The 21,724-nt window shown below is 33.8% G+C and overlaps 3 protein-coding genes across 3 annotated transcripts; 2 read left to right on the plus strand and 1 right to left on the minus strand.

Moving 5' to 3' along the window:
* The first annotated feature begins 89 nt into the window (after positions 1-89).
* Positions 90-1,405, plus strand: LOC100252841 (TLC domain-containing protein At5g14285). Its single transcript, XM_002265794.4, has one exon. It carries the CDS (start codon positions 526-528, stop codon positions 1,270-1,272), a length of 747 nt encoding a protein of 248 aa, XP_002265830.1. The 5' UTR covers positions 90-525; the 3' UTR covers positions 1,273-1,405.
* A 164-nt stretch (positions 1,406-1,569) lies between these two features.
* LOC100257984 (uncharacterized) lies at positions 1,570-8,438 on the minus strand. The gene is made up of 16 exons (XM_002265753.4): positions 8,289-8,438; positions 8,120-8,195; positions 7,327-7,458; positions 6,323-6,683; positions 6,139-6,234; positions 5,876-5,955; positions 5,203-5,278; positions 4,933-5,109; positions 4,165-4,269; positions 3,966-4,061; positions 3,758-3,850; positions 3,616-3,654; positions 3,457-3,498; positions 2,605-2,735; positions 2,368-2,494; positions 1,570-2,186 (listed from the first exon to the last, which is right to left on the minus strand). Exons 1-16 carry the CDS (start codon positions 8,368-8,370, stop codon positions 2,028-2,030), a joined length of 1,872 nt encoding a protein of 623 aa, XP_002265789.1. The 5' UTR covers positions 8,371-8,438; the 3' UTR covers positions 1,570-2,027.
* An 8,828-nt stretch (positions 8,439-17,266) lies between these two features.
* On the plus strand, positions 17,267-19,471 carry LOC100240857 (lysine histidine transporter 1). Its single transcript, XM_002265685.4, has 7 exons — positions 17,267-17,464; positions 17,700-18,083; positions 18,170-18,563; positions 18,645-18,750; positions 18,844-18,935; positions 19,041-19,109; positions 19,207-19,471. Exons 1-7 carry the CDS (start codon positions 17,292-17,294, stop codon positions 19,303-19,305), a joined length of 1,317 nt encoding a protein of 438 aa, XP_002265721.1. The 5' UTR covers positions 17,267-17,291; the 3' UTR covers positions 19,306-19,471.
* The last annotated feature ends 2,253 nt before the right edge of the window (positions 19,472-21,724 follow it).

Raw genomic sequence — 21,724 nt, forward strand, 5'->3', positions numbered from 1 at the left:
AAGAAATGGAATGTTTCTAGCTAAATTCTTCCAAGCATGTTTTTACATTTCATTACAAGGGCTTCAATGCCCAGTGGAGAAGTGCTTTCTGCTGTGTTTATTTAAAAAAAAAAAATAGAATAGATGTCTTTGTCTCACTCTCAGCATAGATTTCGTATGGCAAAAGGAATGTAAAAGAAAAGAGTAGCTTGTTATAGCAAAAGTTTGTTTATCAATTATTAATAGATAAGCTTTGGTTTGCAAGTTTCAACTTGCAGGACTCTCTGATCCGAATATCCCAAAAAGCATATGACGAATAATAAAGGTGGGAGTCTGGTATATCCCTAATGTTTGAAGTGTCATGTGCCTTCTATTTTATCTCCATTGCAACTTGTAACTCCAACTCTCTCATATCCCAACTCCAAATGCCCCTAAACGTCACAGGGGCCCTCAGCATGTTTCTCTGCCTCTCAAGATACTAAAGTTCCAAGAATTTGCTAGTTCCTGATTCAATTGTGAGTATTGTCTCTCTCTCTTTGGTGCTTCATGGAAACCATTTGTTTTTACAGCCCAACCCTTCCTGTGTTCCTCATGGTTTTTCTCCTTGTCTATATCTTTGGTTACGTCGGAGTTTTCCGCAACTGGGGTCAAAAACAGCGGCTGGAGGCTTCGAGCTGCCTCATCTCTTTGGCCCATGGCAGTCCTGCTGTTTTCATGGCCATCCATGCAATACTAGATACTGAAAATCCACGGAGTTTCGCTTCTGCAAACTCTACTTCTCAAAATTTTGTACTAGAATTCAGCATTGCGTACTTCCTGGTGGACCTTTTGCACTACCTGCTGTTCTTTCCCAATGATGTCCTCTTCATCAGCCACCATTTAGGAACCCTCTATGTCTTCATAACATGCCGATACATGGTCAATCATGGAGCTTTGGCGATTCTGGGGCTTCTAGTTCTTGCAGAAGCTACGAGTCCTTGTCAAAATATACGGACCCTAGCCAATGCCCGGAAAGAGGATGTGCCCGCTGCTTCCAAATTCTATGAATTCTTGTCTCCCCCCTTTTGTGCTTTCTATTCTACAGTTAGAGGGATTCTAGGACCATTGTTTTTGTATGAGATTGGGGCCTTTTATTCAAGTGGGGTAGCCGATAATGTGATCCCAAGGTTGGTGTGGATTTCTTGGATGATTGTTGTGGTGGCTGCAATCTTGGGTAGCATGTTGTGGGTTCTGAATCTTTGGATGGAGCTGATTAGAACAAGAGGTCAAAAGTTGCAGAAGAAAGTAAGTTAGAATTATTGCAGGTTTTTCATACTGGAGATTTAAGGCTTTCAACTCTTGTACCATACTCTATAAACTCTGTAAACTCTGTAATTAAGGTGTTTTGAAACCAAACTCGAAAATCAAGGGTGATGCTGTCAATACATGTATCCGTAGCAATGGCATTATATTGGAAGATACACTCATGAAGTACAGGAAAATATTTTCTATGTAAAGTAAAAATGGTGAGATATAACATCTTGTTAAGAAAACACTACCCCCGTATACGTTTATAGTGATAGGGCTCATTCCCCTATGTATCAATATATGTTTGGGAACATATTCCATCAAATTTACTAATATATATATAGAATAGATACACCGTGATGTAAATATAACAAACAAATAGTGACATGCCTCCCCAGCTGTCCCACTGAGAAGGTGTTAGAATGCTCCTCTGATAGATAATTGTAGAAATTGCTGAATACAAAATAAAACTTGCATTGGTCCACCGGCTAGGTTAAACATACAACTGATGACAGGAATTATTATTTGCATGAGCAAAAGAACAGTCGGGGTAAACCCCCCTGATATCATCACCAATCTCATATGCCCTATCTCATTGTAATCATCTGAAGTCCGAAGCGAAGCACATGTGACCAATATGGTCTATTGCAGGGTGTGGAGTTTTTTTAACAATGGTCAATCCGATAAACTCTTCTGGATCGTGAACTATTATCTTCTAGGACAGCTCCTGGATCACTTTAATGCACACTGCAGTTTAAGAGCTATATGCGGATGACTGAAGCACTCGTTTTGTCTGGACTCCCTTGGTAGTTAAGCTCCACAAAGTGACCCCCACCTTCACCCTTGGCCAGTCTTCCTGGATTCACACAAATGCACTTCACTAGCTCTTCCCCTTCATTTCTTCCACCCAGGGATAGCACCTGTGCCCAGAGGCAAATGAAGGATTGATCTTAGATGCAGAAGAATTGTTTTCCTATAATCATCTCAAGTTGCATAAACTTAAATCCATTTATCATCAGTGCAGAACATGTATTTTTGAATGTGTTGCCACATCTTCTGGCACATTTGATTTGGTATGGAGGTAAATGGCTTGATCTTTACCTTTACAAAAGAAGCCAAATCTGATGGGAGGATGAGAACATCGGGAATAGTAGAGACCTCAAGAGCTTCTGGAGCAAGTGAGAAATCCAGAGGAATGCCTTCCGCCAGTGGATATAAAGGATAGAAACTGTTTCCAAAAAGTGTAAAACAAAAATAAATAAATAAAATACTTTTAGTTTTTTAAACCTACTAGGATCAAGTGAAAATTTTCCAACAAGATGAATAACTACAACATGCCTGCGCTGGCTGAGAATATGGTTTGCAATGGTAGTCATGCGATCCCTGGATGACCCATCTGTAGGATTTCGTGAAATCATTTCTCCACTGAGCTGTTTGATAACATCAACTGTGCAGCACCCGACCTTGACCTGAAATCCAAAACAATGGAAAATGCTCCTTAAAGAGTGCACGTGAAATTGTAAGGACCGAATGATCAGCAAAAGCATTGAAACCTTGCATTTGGTTTGTGTATGTTAATGTCTATTTTGTGTGTCTCACACTAATTCTTGTTTATGCACACATAGAGATGAACTGCCATAGTATTGCTAGTCAGATTAAGGACCATTTGGGAATAATTTTTGTAAAAATGTCTATTTTGTTTGTGTATGTGAATGTCTATTTTGTGTGTCTCACACAAATTCTCGTTCATACACATAGAAATGAACTGCCATAGTATTGCTAGTCTGATTAAGGACCATTTGGGAATAATTTTTGTAAAAATGATTTTAGCCTGTAGTGCTATTGTGAGGAGCGCTTTTATCAGAACAATTTTATGGAGATTTGGTCAGTGTTTGGATACCAATGAAAAAAATGTTTTGAAAATAGTGATTTTTGAAAAAGAACATCTACCATGCGTTAGTCCAAAAATACTCCAAGCGACTGTTTGGATTTCTAAAAGTGATCTCACACTCCCAAATGGACTCTAAAGCCAGCTCATTGGTTCTCCCCTCTAAAAAGAACAAGTGCAATTGTAAAATGAAATTTTTTATTTCATACTACGTTTAAAAAGTGACAAGATGCACAGACAACATATAAATGGATAAAATAATGAATAATCTTAAATTGTCAGCAAAGTTTGTTGGTGTTAACCTCATTTGCATCAAACATCCCTGGATTTGTGAGACTGGTTATCTGCATAAGAACAGGGAACATTCATTAAAAAGGTGTGACTGCATATGGAGGAAATTATCAGTAGCTGCTTCATTACCACAAAGAATGTGCTCTGCAAACCTTAAGAACCATAAATACCTGATGTTTGAGATCGGGTGGATGAATACTAAAAGCAGGCTGCAGAAAGGATAAAAGCATATGGAGTTAAATCTCATGTCAGCCAATTGAATAAGTGGGACACTTTACTATTATTATTATTTTAATTCAGCAACAAAATCACCTGAGGAAAAACAAAGTCATGGTTAGCATCTCGTATAGATGGCACAAGAATTACACGAGCTGCAGAACCCATATATTCCACATAATCTTGTAACTGGAAAAGAGAATATAGAAAACAGGAAAAAAGATATTAAGAAAAGAAGGATGAAGCATGGAAACATAAAAAAAAAAAATTGCTAAAACAATTAAACCATTGTGTGAGTAGATACCCTTCTGAGAATTTCCAGATGAAATATTTCATCAAAGCTCCTGTCCACTGTTCCTTTCCTAATCTCTGGATGTTCAGAATCAACAAATGGTCCCAGCTGACAAAATGTTCAATTAGTAAACAAATGCAACTTCTTTATTCTAATTAAATACACAAAAATGTTTGATGACAGTATTGAAATGAGAACATTGGCTTCTAACCAGTATAAGCAACTGAGGCATCTTTCTTCTTGCATATGCTAGAAGCTCTGTTAGAGGCTCAAACAATAAGTTGTCAGTTGTGGTAAAAGGGCCTGCTGCAACCATCTGTTAAAATTCCAAAAAAAAAAAAAAAAAAAAGTAAATATATCAACTATAGAGAGGTTGCATAGTTTCCTAATGAGGAACCATTGTTGCACATACTATTCCCCTATCAACTAAACTTTTGAGTTAGGAATCATGAATACAGCTATGAGAACATGCAACTTGCACATAAAACCTGGTGTTTATAATACATGCTAAAAGTATCAAAAAAAAAAAAAAGAAAAAAAAAGAAAAATGAAATATCTTGTTTTGTACCATGGAAACTGCCCCAGTTCAAACATTTGGGAACAAACATCTGAACCCACTTTTGCCTTTCCATTCAGTAAAAGTCAGTAACTCTCTACTGCTAATTCTATCCACAACTTCTCAAACCTTCTTATCCCCTTTTTAGACCCTTCAACTTTCTGTTCCATTAATGATGGCATGAGTTTTCCCAGATTATGTCTAAATTATCCAAATCACTTTTCCTTAATCCATCACTCCATGAGGCTACTCTTAGGTTTTCCAAATGCTCACATCTTTAATTGTATCTGTACTAGTGATGCTAATATCATTTAATAAAAATGATATACATGAGGTATAGAAACCAATAAAAATTAGGCATTAAAACAACTTGTGCTATATCCTTAGCCTGCATTTTATCCAATTAGAAAGAAGCATGCACACCAATGATAGCTCTGCTAGCTTGTGGGATGAATCAGCAGACTGGAACTCTTCATCCCGAGCCTGCTTCTTTGCAGGATGCAAATCCACATCAGTAGGAGCAGAAACAGGAATAGAATCTAATATTTTTGATGCAATCAAACAGTGTCCACTGGGATTGTGCCCCTCTATGCCCACCACCTGTAGAAATTCAATCCTTTTAGGTTTGTATCCAATCCTAACAAGGACTTCCAACATAAATCAACAAACATGATAGTTCATTTTTTTTCATACCTGGCCTGGAAAAATGGAAAACTGATTCAATTTTGATAGGTCAAGACGTACCCGTTGCCCTCCAGAATGCTGAACACTGCAGAAACTTAGATTTATGAAACCCATACATAACATCAAAGCTAAACATATTACTCATAGCTGGCAATGTAAGCAGCACTTCCAGACTGCTTCATGCAATGTCAGACATAATTTATGAAACCCATACATAACATCAAAGCTAAACATATTACTCATACCAGGGAATGTAAGCAGCACTTCCAGAATGCTTTATGCAATGTCAGACATAATGTGGTATGGCCCTACAATTCTATCTATGAAGCTCATCATAATTACTTGATCAAATAAAATCGTTGTGCCTAAGAACAGGCACATCTAGGCCCCATTTTTCAGTCTAGTCAAGAGGAAACTTTGACCACATTGTTTAATACATCTGACTTACATTAATGAGATACATCATTTCCTCCTGCTGCTCAAAAATTGATATAGTCAAGTACTCTAAATGTGTAAGAGTTTATTTTCATGTTGTTGACAATTTCATGCATTTCTAAATCCACCTGATCATGAATCTGCTGATATGGTTGATGCATCAGGGAGAGGATCTTCCTATGATCCTGACCCCTAGAAGTAGACTGAATTATTGGTTGGTATAAAGAGAAAGAGCAGGTTTCTCTACCTGCTTTGCAACAAGATAGACTTCTCATTCAAACGACCTTCTCCATCACAACAGATCATGCCAGTTGCAAATACACTTTTCTGAAACATTAGATTCCATCAGATGCCATGATGTGCAGCTTCAATTGACATGCAAATCTTAAATAAAAACACGAAAATGTAAAGGCCTACAAGCTATACTTTAAACAAAGTTGCAAAATGACATTATGACCTTCAATACTAAGTGACACCATAGAGAGAAATAATGCAATAAAAAAAAATAACCTGTGAAGCAACTGTAGGATCTGTTGGTTCCTTATACAGTCCAGTGGCAACAAGCGCTGTTGTATGTTTTTTGATACGGTTTTCGAGAGAGTTAAACTAAATCACCAAAATTATAAGTTAGCGTTACACACATATATATGGTGTTGACCTAGATCCATTCTCTGCTATAAGAAGCATCACATACCCTGTCTTCAATCCTGTCATACATGAACCTGCAACCTGGTCCAGGCCGCGATCCATGAACTAGCAAGGAACATCGTTTGCTGGGTTGTACTCTCCTAATAATATCATCATCAACATTCTCAAACTTATTCTCATTTTTTCCATTCTCTGCACTGGGTGGGTTATTGACTGTTAATTGCACTACAAACTTGCTTGTTCGTTTGCCGAATGGTGTCACATGGTTTGATGGTTTTCCATAAGAGGAGCTGTTCCCATTTGTTCGCTGGGCTGAATCAAAGGGATCAGCATGGTGCCTTCCAGATCTGTCTGAAGGAGTACCAAGGATATCTTCTTTTATCTCTTCATGTTCATCACTTAAAATCCTACAGAAAAGTTTTTCTCCAGTGATTCACATTATAAGAACTAAAGAAGTGTTGTTGATATTAACTGCAAAATTCAGACCAAAAAGTTAACAGCAAACAAAGGAACAGTGGGGACTTGATTCTGCCATCTAAATAACAACATAAACTCTTACAAAGATAATATAGTTTATTTCATTTCATGCTACCATAACCACTCAGGTAATACAATCTAGGTAATCTCCAGTTAGGTAACAAACAGTATGGAACCATACATGCTACATGTGAAGTCCACCACTACCCAAATAGTAACAACATTGGGATAAAGAGAGAAAGAGGAAGGGGGAAAGGAAGCGGGTCTGAGAGTTAATCGACAGAGATGTGTTCCATGTCTCCTTTGTTTCTAGTTCAACCCATTGAAGCTTCCATAAAAACCATATATGAAATATAATAGGTTCAAGAGAAGCAAAATCCTCTTCCAGGTGTCTGTTGGAACTATGAAGCAATGTGCCAAGTAATTGCAATATGAGCCCCAAGTGGTATGAACTCAATCCAACCTAACTGCCTTAGCCCCATTTGTGCATCCACACGCCATGTGAAATAAATAAGAAAATAAAACATAAATAAATAAACAGAGGAGAAGTTAGAAACTGTGTACAATACTCACATATCAACATCGTTACTTGAATAGATATGCAAATGGGGTTCCTCTTTAATAACTGCTTCTTTCTGCTCATTTTGGAGGTGCAGTAAAAACCCATCCATCAGAGCATTTCCAACAACTGATTCGTCTAGTTGCCTGTGGCAAAATTATATTTCAGATAAGAGTAAAGCATATAGAAATTTCAGTGCCTTTTCACTGCCTTTAACCGTCAATTTGGTTCTCAGGAACAAGAGAAAAAAATGCTTAGGCTTTGTTGGTTACAGAGTGTTAGATTCAATTTGGAGTCCAATTATGGGGAATTCAAGTATTTTATTCTTGTCCTACAGGATCAATCTTGTACTTGGGGTTTCTGAAATTCAAATGCAATCCAAAACCTATCTATATTTAAAGCAACCAAACTACAGGCTTGTAATTGTAGCCTCCAGTTCCAACTCCAATTCTCATTTGTAAGACCCAACTCCATGACATTAAATCCGTTACTAAGAAGCCATTCTTAAGTCTCAATCAATTTCAAATATTTTTTCCATATATAATTCTCTCCAATAACCAAAAAGATGAGTTAAGAGCCTATTGATTGCAAAGAAATTGAAGGAAACAGAAGCCAATTAGCTTAGTGCTTGTTTGGATACTCTTCCTGTTTTTAAATCAGAATATGGTAGTAACTTTTACATAGGATACAAAAACTCTCATGTTATGTTTGGTTCCTGGAAAAGATTTTCTTATGTTTGGTTGAAATATAAAAAATACCAATAAAAATTGAATATAATTAAAATTAATTAAAAAATAGTGAACTTACCTGTTGAGATAGTAAACTTCCCAGCTCGAAACCAGATCGGACGGGCTGAGCTTGTAATTTATACAAAACGTGAGACCTGAACAAGAAGATGATACCAAAGAGAACATTACAACAGTTTTTGGAAAATAAGCATGAGATTCAGGGGGAAAATGGAGAAAACAGAGCTCACATTTCTTCAGCACTTCTTCTTCTTCCTCTTTGTGGAACGAAAATCCTATCTTTTTGAACTCCAACATGATCTCCTCCTCCATGGCGGATCTAGGGTTTTGCAGAGAATTTGGCGGGAAAATTTTGCTTCAGCTGAGTATTTATACACGTGTTCTGGTGTGCGAGTTTCTTTGCTTTTCTTTTTTTATAAATTCATCTTTTGCCCTTCTTCTTTAGGAATTATGACGGAAATGCCCTCTCTGGACCACCGTTTTCTACGATCTTCAAACGCATAACCCTCCTCTAAAACATAAGAAAACCTCTCTCTCTCTCTCTCTCTCTCAAAACTTAAATATAATTTAGTTCAACTTATTTCGTAACTATTTTGAAAAATAGTTTTCAAAAATTATTATTTGATATTTTATAAAATAAAAGTATGTTTAAAATTTTTTAATATTTTTAAATATATTTTAAAAATAATTATTATATTTAATGCAAAATAAATACGTTTTAAATAACAAGTCCCTCCAAATTTATTTTAGGAATGGATAGAGCATTAGAAATAAAATTCTTGAATGTGTCATGAATAGAGAAAAATAAAGCAAATTAAAAACATAATTGATGTTCATGAGATGATAAATGAGAAAAGTTTGAGGTTACACTAAGAGTTAAAAAATATGTTATGAAAGGGACTATGTTGGGATTAAAGTTTTGATGGGAAAACAAAATTAAAACGATAATGCTTTTGGAGGGAAACAAAATAAAAAGGGTAAAATGTCTAAAAGAAGTCATCCTTTGATAAAATTAAAAAGATTAGAAAATCCTTATAATATAAAAAACATTTTAAAAAAATCACATATTTGACAAAACTTAAAAATTAAAGAATTATTTATAATATTTCTTAAAAATGCATTTAATAGATAATAAATTATTTTTAGTGTTATTGTATATAAATTATTTTAGAGTGTGTTTGTCAGTTATTCTTGTAAGTGTTTTTAATTTTACTAATACTTAAAGTTAAAAAAGTTTTAAAAAATACTTTTTAAAATCACCACAAACATACTCTTATTTTTATAGGAATTTAAAATTATTTTTTAATGTAAAATTCTCTTATATTAATGATTTAAAATATCACTTCCTTTATTGGACTCAAATTAGATTTTTAAGGTTTTTTTTCCTTCTTTTTTAAAATTAGAAATCCTACCTTTACTTTAACTCAAAATCTAGGTTCTTGCTTTTTTAATATAAATATCCTTCCACAACAACTTTTTTGAAACAAAAAATTGAGAGGGAGAAAAAAGAAAGAAGTTTTAATATTCTCTATTTTTTTTGAAAATTTTTGTTGAAAAATTGGTGAATGAAAAGAACATGTCTAATGAAGGAGACACAACTTTCGGAGGGGACACAACACTTGATTTGCAAGGATATAAATAGGAGATTGTCTTCTTTATATCAGTTAAGAGAGTTGTATCCTGAAAGACAAACCCCATTTACTGTTGCAATCAAGAACAGGGTGTCAAAATTTTGTCTTTAGGACATTGCAATTTGCAAACCTCCAAACAAACAAATCTATTTTTACTTCCATTTGAATTTTTCTTGTTTCTTCTTTGAATTACTGCAGGTTTGTTCCATCATCACCTTAACAATCTAAAGACAAAATTTTGCTTAGTGATCATGGAACAAACATTCAAGTGAGACTTTACCTTACCAAACACTGAAGTTCCTGTTCCTATTAAGGCAAGAACACACCATGAAAAACCAAAGAAATTCAATGGAGATGACTTTAAAAGGTGGCAACAAAAAAATGCTCTTTTATCTCACCACCCTCTGCCTTGTTCATGTCCTGAAAGAGGAATGCCCCAAAGCATCAAAACAACCAACAAATGAGACATTCAATGCTATAGAGGCCTAGAAGCATTCAAACTTCTTATGTAGAAACTACATTCTCAATGGCTTGGTTGACTCCTTCTACAATGTCTACTCTTCATTCACTATAGCAAGAGGGTTGTGGGAGGCACTTGAGAAGAAGTACAAGACTGAAAATGTTGGAACAAAGAAATTCATTATTGGTAAGTTTTTAGATTTCAAAATGATTGATTCTATCACTGTTATTAATCAAATTGAAGAGCTTCAAATCCTCATCGATAAAATCCATGATGAGGGAATGATGATCAATGAAGCATTTCAAGTTGCTTTCATCATTGACTAGTGGCCTCCTTCATGGAAGGGCTTTAAGAACTATCTGAAACATAAACACAAGGAATTGTCGATGGAGGATTTGATAGTAAGGCTTAGGATTGAAGAAGACAACAGAAAGAATGACAAATCTGTTGACAAGTCATTCATGGAAGCCAATGCCCATATTGTGGAAGGAGAGTTCTCCAAGAAGAGGAAACTTCCCTTCAATAATGGAAAAATGAAGAAACCTACCAACAACAAGCTTGATAATAGGAAGATCAAAGGGGCTTGTTGGGTTTGTGGGAAATCCGATGATCGTGCCAAGGATTGTTGGCACAAAAATGATGAGAAGAAACCTGAAAGAAATGGAAAAACCAGTCAAGCAAACATGGCAGAATCTGAAAATTTTGTTGTTGTAATCCTAAATTCAAATGTTGTGATGGACTCTAAGGATTAGAGGATTGATTCTAGAGCCACTAGACACATTTGTGGTGATAGAAATTCCTTTGTGAATTTCCAAAAGATTGAAAGTGGAGAAAAACTCTACATGGGAAATGTTTCTTCATCTATGGTGGAAGGCAAGGGTGATGTGGTTTTGAATCTCACTTCAGGGAAGAAACTCACCTTGATGGATGTCCTCTTTGTACCTGAAATTAGGAAGAACCTTGTATTTGCTTCTCTTCTCAATAAGAAGGGATTTAAACTTGTATTTGAGAGTGACAAACATGCGTTGACTAAGGGTGGAACCTTTGTGGGAAAGGGATACATAAGTGAGGGCTTGTTCAAACTCAATGTATTCAATGACAATGTAATTGCTTCAATTATCAATAAAAGCTTTATGTCTTCTGCTTACATTGTTGAGTCTTGTGAATTATGGCATTCTCGGTTGGGACATGTTAATTATCGTTCCATGTATAAGATGTCAAACTTAGGTTTATTGCCTAAATTTGATATTAATAAAACACATAAGTGTGAAATATGTGTTGAATCAAAGTTTGCAAGAAAGCCATTTAAATCAATTGAAAGATCTAGTGAACTACTTGAATTAGTTCATAGTGATCTTTGTGATTTGAAAATGACTCCAACTAGAGGTGACATAAAATATTTGATAACTTTTATTGATGACTATAGCAGATTTTGCTATGTTTATTTGTTACATAGCAAAGATGAAACCATTGATGTCTTTAAGACATATATGAATGACGTTGAAAATCATAAGAATAAGACTTTGAAAATGCTAAGGTCTGATAGAGGACGAGAGTATGACTCTACAACTCTCTCTGGATTTTGTGCATTGCCTGGTATAGTGTATCAAACTACAACACCATATACACCACAACAAAACGGTATTGCTGAAAGAAAGAACCGAACACTTAAGGACATGGTTAATTCTATGTTAAATAGTTCGGGGTTACCACACTACATGTGGGGGAAAGCATTGCTTACAACTAATACCATTTTAAATAGAAACCTCATAAGAAAGCATCAAAGTCTCCTTATGAGTTGTGGAAAGGAAAACTACCTTCCTATAAAAAGCTGAAAGTGTGAGGGTGTCTTGCAAAGGTGCAAGTTCTATTACCTAAATGAACAAAACTCAGACCAAAGACAATTGATTGTGTCTTCATTGGATATGCTTCAAATAGTTCAACATATCGATTCCTAGTGATCAAATCTGAAGTTCATGATATTAATAATAATATCATTATGGAATCCATAGATGTTGAATTCTTTGAAGAGATATTTCCTTTCAAAGAAAGACACAATGAAATCATCAAAAGAAAAATTGACGATAGCTTGCCTAGAACTCAACATGAACAAATGGATGATGTTGAACCTAGGAGAAACAAAAGAGCTAGAACTAACATGTCTTTTATACTTGATTTTATCACCTTCTTGATAGAAGCAAAACCTCAAACATATAAAGAAGTTATGTCAACACCAGAAACTCCTTATTGGCAAGAAGCAGTAAATGATGAAATAAATTCCATTATGCAAAATCATACTTGGGAATTGGTTAATCTTCCTCCGGGAAATAAACCAATTGGTTGCAAATGGATATTTAAAAGAAAGCTGCGAACTGATGGTACTATTGACAAGTACAAAGCACGCCTAGTAGCTAAAGGATATCGACAAAATGAGGGTTTAAATTTCTTTGACACTTGCTATCCTGTAACAAGAATTACATCCATTAGGATGTTAATTGCTATAGTTGCCATCCATAATTTTGAAATTCATCAAATAGATGTCAAGACAGCCTTTCAAAATGGAGATTTAGATGAAGAAATTTATATGGAATAACTTGAAGGGTTTGTGGTAAAGGGATAAGAAAAGAAAGTTTGTAGACTTATCAAGTTTCTTTATGGGTTAAAGTAAGCACCCAAACAATGGCATGAAAAATTTGATCACACCATGTTATCTAATGGTTTCAAGATAAATGAGTGTGACAAACGTGTGTATGTCAAGAGCACTAATGACTCACATGTCATAACATGTCTATATGTAGATGACATGCTCATAATGGGAACAAACAAGAACATTATAAATTCTACCAAGAAAATGTTAAGATCAAAATTTGACATGAAAGACTTAGGTCTTGCTGATGTGATTCTTGGTATTAGAGTTAAGAAAAATCATGAAGGATATGTTCTTACCTAATCCCATTATGTAGAAAGTGTGCTCAAAAGGTTTGGTCATTATGATAGCAAACCATGTGCTACACCTTTTGATCAAAACTGTAAATTGAAAAATAATATGGGTGATAGTGTATTGCAACTAGAGTATTCTAGGGTGATTGGAAGTCTGATGTACATTACAAATTGTACTAGACCTGATATTGCCTATTCTGTAAATAGACTGACAAGATACACTAATAAACCAACCAAAGAGTATTGGTTTGCTCTTGTTAGGGTACTAAGATACCTTAAGCACACTATTGAGTATGGATTGCATTACACAAGGTATCCATCTGTTATTGAAGGATTTAGTGATGTCAATCGGATTTCTGACAGTTTGGAATCTAAATCAACAAGTGGATATATATTCACTTTAGGTAGAGCAACAATATCATGGAGGTCTTCCAAACAAACGTGTATAGCACGATCGACCATGGAATTAGAGGTCATAGCCTTAGATAAAGCAGGAGAGGAAGTTGAATGGCTTCGAAATTTTCTAGAAAACATTCCAATGTGGCCAAAGCCTATAATGGCCATATGTATTCATTGTGGTAGCCAAATAGCATTAGCAAGGGCTAAAAATGTCGTTTATAATGGTAAATGAATGCATATAAGACACAAACATAATACAATCAAACAGTTGCTCTAGAATAGAGTGATCACTACCGACTTTGTGAAGTCAAAAGATAATATAGCAGATCCACTTACAAAGGGACTGTCTAGAGAGCAAGTTGTAGTTACTATGAAATGAATGGGTTTAAAACCTATAACATGATCGACTCGGGCGAAGACCTAACCTAGTTGACTGGAGATCCCAAGATCTACGTTCAATAGGCCAACTAGCAAAAGGTGATCATGCTAAAAAAACACACTATTCTCATTCCTATATATGTAAATAAGTGTGTTATCTACGGAAGGTTAGGGTATGTTATACATTTAATGACATCGGTATCTTATACTAAGAAAAGTATAGCAGAATACTTTTAACTGATGTCACCTATATGAGGGTAGAAGTTGGGTCGCTTATATGAGAATGTGAAGACTTCATTCTCTAAAGCTCTCGTGAAGTTAGGATCTGTTCAGGACCAAAATGAACACAATCGTATAAACCAAAATGTGTTTAAATGAGTTATGTGTGATATCCATTGTCTTGACTACTACTAAGGTGGACAAGTTCAAGACTTAAGTTCACTTTGTCGTCGAGCAAATCCGATGGATATTCACTAAGGTAGGTTCAAGTCCAAAATACACCTTACCTGATGCATTCTCATCTGTCTCTCTAATAATGTACTAAGTCATTTCATTCATGTGGGGGATTATTGGAAAATTGGTGAATGAAAAGAACATGTCTAATGAAGGAGACACAACCTTTTGGGGGGACACAACACTTGGTTTGCAAGGATATAAATAGGAGATTATCTTCTTTATATCAGTTAAGAGAGTTGTATCCTAAAAGACAGACAACCTTTACTATTGCAATCAAGAACAGGGTGCCAAAATTATGTCTTTAGGACATTGCAATTTGCAAGCCTCCAAACAAACGATTCTCTTTTTACTTCCATTTGAATTTTTCTTGTTTTTTCTTTGAATTACTACAGGTTTGTTCCATCATCACCCTAACAAATTTAACTATTTCATACTCTTATTTTAGTACGGGTGATAGTCTTTTCAAGGGACAAATTCATCGGGTGTGAAGGGAAAATCTTGAAGATTTACCATGTGGAAGTGAGTTGTACTCTTGTGGGATTGAATATAGGCTTATTTTGGTAAGATTTGGTAATTTGAATATGATTCTTGATTTTCTAGTCATGAATATTTGATATTTTAAATGCGTATTTATTTTTTATACAATTGAAAGAATTTATTTTAGTACTTTTATTCTTACCATATATTCAAAAAACAAATTAGCACCCTAAAAATATAAACACCTATTCAACTTCTCTCATTCCTTTTTTGTTTTTCACAAAAACTCATGCTATGTATATACTTTTATTTATTACCATATATATATATATATTTAGAGACTAAAATCATAAATAACATATCTGATAAGAGACTTTATTAGTCAAATTATTTATGATAAGAGACTTCATCAATCAAAAATAACATATCTCTCTCTTTCTGGGAAATTTGAATAGAGTTTTTTTAAATTGGTTTTTTTTTATTGCATTTCAAATCAAATAGATAAATATTATAAGTAAAATTTGTAGATAAAAAAAAAACTTAAATACAATTTAGTTCAAATCATTATAATTTGCGACTTATTTCTTAACTGTTTTGAAAAATAGTTTTTAAAAATTATTATTTGATATTTTATAAAATAAAAGTATGTTTAGAAATTTAAAATGTTTTCAACTTGTTTTTAATATGTTTTAAAAATAATTATTATATTTCATGCAAAGTAAATATGTTTTAAATAACATGTGCCTCCAAATTTATTTTAGGAATGGATAGAGCATTTTGAGGTATGAGATGAGAAATAAAATTCTTAAATGTGTCGTGAAGAGAGAAAAATAAAGCAAATTAAAAACATAATAGATGTTCATAAGATGAGAAATAAGGAAAGTTTGAGGTTACTAAAAAACATGTTGTGAAAGGGACTACGTTGGAATTAAAGTTACGATGGGAAAACAAAATAAGTAGAACGATGATGCTTTTGGAGGGAAACAAAATAAAAAGGGTAAAAATGTCTAAATGGAGTCACCCTTTGATAAAATTAAAAAGATTAGAAAATCCCATAGGACTTTAGAAAATCCGAATATTATAAAAAACATTTTTAAAAAGTTAGATATTTGAAAAAATTTTAAAATTAAAGAATTATTTATAATATTTCTTAAAAAAGCATTTAATAGATAATAAATTGTTTTTAGTGTTATTGTATATAAATTATTTTCTTATAAGTGTTTTTAATTTTATTAATACTTGAAAAATAAAAATTTTTAAATGTTAGAAAAGATAAAAATACTTTCTAAAATCGCTACAAACATACTTTTATTTTTATCGGAATTTAAAATTATTTTTTAATATAAAATTCTCTTGTATTAATGATTTAAAAAATCACTTCCCTTATTGGACTCGATTTTTAAGGTTTTTTTTTTCTTTCTTTTTGAAAATTAGAAATCCTACCTTTACTTTAACTCAAAATTTAGGTTCTTGCTTTTTAATATAAATATCCTTCCACAACAATTTTTTTTTTTTATAAAAAAAAAAAAAAATTGAGAGAGAGAGAGAAAAAAAAGTTTTAATATTCTCTATTTTTCGGGTGTTAAGGGAAAATCTTGAAGATTTACAGTTTGGAAGTGAGTTGTACTCTTGGGGGATTGAATATATGCTTATTCCCGTAAGATTTGATAATTTGAATATGATTCTTCACTTTCTAGTCATGAATATTTGATATTTTGAATGCATATTTATTTTTTAATACAATTGAAAGAATTTATTTTAGTACTTTTATTCTTACCATATATTCAAAATATATCTTTACTTATATTTTCATCAGAACCCTAAAAAACAAACACCATTCAACTTCTCCCATTCCTTTTTTGTTTTTCACAAAACTCATGCTATGTATATACTTTTATTTATTACCATATTTAGAGACTAAAATCAGAAATAACATATCTGATAAGAGACTTTATCAATTAAATTATTCTTATTCCTTTTTTATTTTTGAGAAACTCTTGGTACATATATAGAAAATATAAAAAAATATGGTAATTTTTTTTATTAAAAAAAATAGAAAATAAAGAAAGGAAAAGATATATATAAAATAAAATATTAATAGTATTCCAAAAATATCATTAATTACAAAATTAATAATTTTTTAAAAAACAATCAGTGGAAAAAATGATGCCGCGGAAGCCAGTACTCAAAGATGAATGGACATTTAGACCCTGGATACTCCACCGATTTGCCGAATGTGTAAAGAGTCTAAAGAGTAAACGTAGAAAAATCAGGCCTTTTTTGGTAATTTAACAACCGAAGCATCACAGCGCATCCAATACTTTCAAATTTCTGTTATAAATGGAAGCAACGTTACAGCTTCCATCCCAACTGTTATTTGCCCATTACCATTTCTTCATTCCCTTTGATCTCTATATATTTCGTTGTTTTAGGCTGAAACAAATCATCACTCCAAAAAATCCTTGGCCAGTTTCTTCAATTAGTTGGGAAAAATGGGGCTTGATGATCAGCAGGAGAAGGATGCTAGAGACAAGGAAATTAATGATTGGCTTCCGATCACGTCCTCCAGGAACGCGAAATGGTGGTACTCTGCATTCCATAATGTGACCGCCATGGTTGGGGCTGGCGTCCTCAGTCTCCCTTACGCCATGGCAGGGCTTGGATGGTATGTTTCATGTTTCTTTCATTCCTAAAAATGAAACTCCTACAACGTTTACTTTGAATACAAACGCTTTATTGTCCTGAAACTGGGTTTTGATTCTGTTTACAGAGATTTTTGTCTCCTCTTTATGTTTTTGGTTATTTAAGGGATTTTCGGTATGTGGGTAGTATTCAAGGGATTGTTATCTATTCTCGATCTTCAAAAGCTCTGATAACAGTCGTTTTTCTTGGAAATTTAGGGGTCCTGGGGTGGTCATTCTTGTTCTGTCATGGATCATCACATTGTACACTCTATGGCAAATGGTTGAGATGCATGAAATGGTTCCTGGGAAGAGGTTTGACAGATACCATGAGTTAGGGCAGCATGCCTTCGGCGAAAAGCTTGGCCTTTGGATTGTAGTGCCTCAACAGGTGATTGTAGAAGTGGGTGTGGACATTGTCTACATGATCACCGGAGGCAAATCCTTGCAGAAGTTCCATAACACAGTCTGTCCCGACTGCAAACCCATCAAGACAACCTATTTCATCATGATTTTTGCTTCTTGTCACTTTGTTCTCTCCCATTTGCCCAATTTCAACTCCATCAGTGGTGTCTCATTTGCTGCCGCAGTCATGTCCTTAACGTAAGTCTATCTATTCCTATCTCTTGTGAGCTTTCTGTGACAATCTCCATGCTGTAAGATTGATTTTCTTACCTTTCAATCTGCAGTTACTCAACTATTGCTTGGACAGCTTCGGTTCATAAGGGTGTCCAACCAGATGTGCAGTATTCATACACAGCTTCGACCACAACTGGAAGAGTCTTCACCTTCTTTAGCGCCTTGGGTGATGTAGCATTTGCCTATGCTGGTCACAACGTGGTGTTGGAGATCCAAGCAACAATTCCTTCCACCCCTGAGAAGCCTTCCAAGGGACCCATGTGGAAAGGGGTGATTTTTGCTTATATTGTTGTTGCCCTTTGCTACTTCCCTGTTGCTCTGATTGGATACTGGATGTTTGGGAACAGCGTTGCTGATAACATCCTCATCACACTCGAGAAACCACGATGGCTTATAGCAGGAGCCAATATGTTTGTTGTCATCCACGTTATTGGAAGCTACCAGGTTGAAATCGAAATCTTTTCCAAATGATATGTTTTTATTTCATTGAATCTTCATTTCCTCATAAGTTTGCGGGAACTGCAGATCTATGCGATGCCAGTGTTTGACATGTTGGAGACATTGTTGGTGAAGAATCTGAAATTCAGACCATCTTTCATGCTTCGTCTTATTACCCGCACCCTATATGTTGGTGGGTGGTTGATGCTCTTCTTTTATTTGGACGAGTTATGACAAAGCTTCATCAGCCTATTTTCATGTTCTTATTTATCTTCCTTGATTGCAGCTTTTACTATGTTCGTCGGTATACTGATCCCTTTCTTCGGCAGTCTCCTTGGATTCTTGGGAGGATTGGCTTTTGCCCCAACAACATACTTTGTAAGGAATAAATCCCCCCACATCCATGTTACAGGCATCATATTAGGCTATTAAATATCCTTCACAATAGAACACGCTAATATCTTAAATCTTGGATTTGTGCAGCTCCCTTGTATCATGTGGCTTGCTATTTACAAACCCAGAAGGTTTAGCTTATCATGGTTTGCAAATTGGGTATGTTAATTAACTCCAAACTCCAGTATCCGAAGGCTTAGCCTCTGTCTCTCTTTTGTTTATTAACAGGCTTTTGTTTGAATATGTGCAATTTCAGATCTGCATTGTGCTGGGTGTTTTATTGATGATTTTAGCTCCCATCGGCGCCCTAAGACAGATCATCCTTAATGCCAAGAACTTCAAATTCTTCTCGTGAAGATCTTTCCCATTGCAGTAAGGATTTGATGAAGATGTATGAAAATTCAAGATCAGAAGATGAGAATTATGTTTACAGTAGTGTTTTCAACTATGATGGCCTCATCTTTGAATCTATATGCATATCATGGTTTTGTCTAGGAAATGAGACATGCTTTCTCTTCACCATCATCAGCAATTCAAATCTGTCTTGGTATATAATTTGTCTTGCTCACATGTTGTGGATACAGGGAAGAAATACGGAAAATGTAATTTAAAAATTATTTAAATCATTAATTAATAAATATTAAGTTTTGCTAATCATTAATTAAATACTTTTGATAAAGTAAGTAAAATTATAATATTAAGTATAATGTATGGAGGATTTCCAAACAACTTATTTCATTTAGTTTGTATTGAAAATTGCTAATGTAATTCTTTTTTACTTTTTTTTTACAATAATATTTATAAATATAAGTATTTCAACTCTTTTATTCCACATATGACCATTTTTTTTGGTTAAGTGACTTTCATATTTCAAATAATCATGTGTATAACTTGAAAGCTTTTATTTTTTATTTTTAAAATTTTGTAATATTTTATTTTAAAATTTATATTTCTAACTTTCCTTACTTTTAATCAAGTGTATAATTTGAAGGTTTCGATTTATTTTTAGAACTATGATTCGTGTCTATTTCCCATCTTATTTCAATTTCCATTCCCACGTACCAAATCCAATTGCACCGTTTAAAGTTATGTTGTATAGAAGAAAAAGTGAGTTAGCATTTCGAAACTATTTTTCAAAACAACTTTCTATTATTAAAAAAAAAAAAAATCTACACTCAGAAAACATATTCAATAATTTTTTTGATAAATTTTTTTTTGATAATTCATTCAAAAAATAAGATATTTTTTGAAAATATTATTTTCACTTATTTTATAAGTGTTATTTTGAAAAATAATTAGAAATATACAATGAATGATTGAAATTAAAATATTACATATAAAAGTTTTTTTTAATGAATATTTGAAAACATAGAAAACATGATAAAAATCTTCAAAATTTTCAAACATACTTTTCAAATTTTTTTTTTGAAAATTTTCTTAAAAATTGTTTTTCAACTATTGAATTCAAAAATATTCATTCCTAAATGCATCATAAAATTTAGTTTTCATTATTGTTGCTGGTAGAATCACTTTTAAAGGAGAATTTAGTTTGACATAAATTAATATTTTTGGCAATGTATTATATATCTAAAAAACAATTTTTAGATTCTTAAAATTAATTTTCAAATCTTTATCAAATACTTAATTTTGAGAAAAAATGTTTTTCAACATTGGAAAATATTTTTAGTCATTTCAAAAATTAATTTCAAACAAACTTTCAAAATCATTTTACATTTTGTACCAAGAAAATGAGGAAAAGAAAATAATTGTGTTTAAGGCTTTGTTGTTGGGGTTGTTAGAGTTATAGTTGAAGTTGTCAAAAGTTCATTTAGTTAATAAATCCTATTATTTAGGACATGTAGGTAGAGTCTGACCATTTCCTTAGCCATTTACCACGTTATTAGGACATGTAAAACGTGTGTTGTTTGTTTCCAATTTTATCTATTTGTAAGGCTTATATAAGCCAACAACTTGTTTTGAATTCAATAACATTAATTTTTTAGATATTTTTCTGAATTGCTTTATGCTTAGAGTTTACAACAATTTGGTATCAGAGCCCCATTACGGGCCTGAATATGAGAGAAAAGAAACCGCAGTTTCTTAAGAAGAGACAAAGTGAAAAGAGAGAGAATCGAAGTATGGCAGCTGAAAATAATTTCGTTCAACCTGCAATTCCTAAGTTTGATGCCATTATGATCATTGGTCCATGCTTATGGAAAATTTTCTTCGTTCAAAGGAGTATTGGAGTTTGGTGGAGACTGGAATCCCTACTGCAGCAGAAGGAGTGAAGCTTATTGAAGTACAACAAAAATCAATTGTAGACTTGAAGGTTAAGAATTATCTGTTCCAAGCCATTGATTGAACCATTATGGAGACAATCCTCAACAGAGACACTGCCAAGCACATCTGGGACTCTATGAAGCAGAAGTACCGGGGTTCCACAAGAGTCAAAAGAGCACAACTCCAAGCTCTTCGGAAGAAGTTTGAGGTTCTATAGATAAAAGAGGGTGAGAGTGTTGATGCGTACTTCACTCGAACACTCATCATAGTAAACAAGATGAAGATTCGTGGTGAAAACATGCAACAAGTGGTGATCATTGAAAGATCTTGAGATCCATGACCTCAAGGTTCGACTATGTTGTGTGTTCGGTTCAAGAGTTTAATAACTTAGACACCTTAACCATTAATGAGTTGTAGAACAACTTACTAGTACATGAGCAAAGGATGAACGGGCATGGAGGAGATGAGCAAGCATTAAAGGTGACTTACGACGA

Source organism: Vitis vinifera, chromosome 1 (genome assembly GCF_030704535.1).
Source record: "Vitis vinifera cultivar Pinot Noir 40024 chromosome 1, ASM3070453v1".
In the NCBI taxonomy this organism is placed as follows: Eukaryota; Viridiplantae; Streptophyta; class Magnoliopsida; order Vitales; family Vitaceae; genus Vitis; species Vitis vinifera.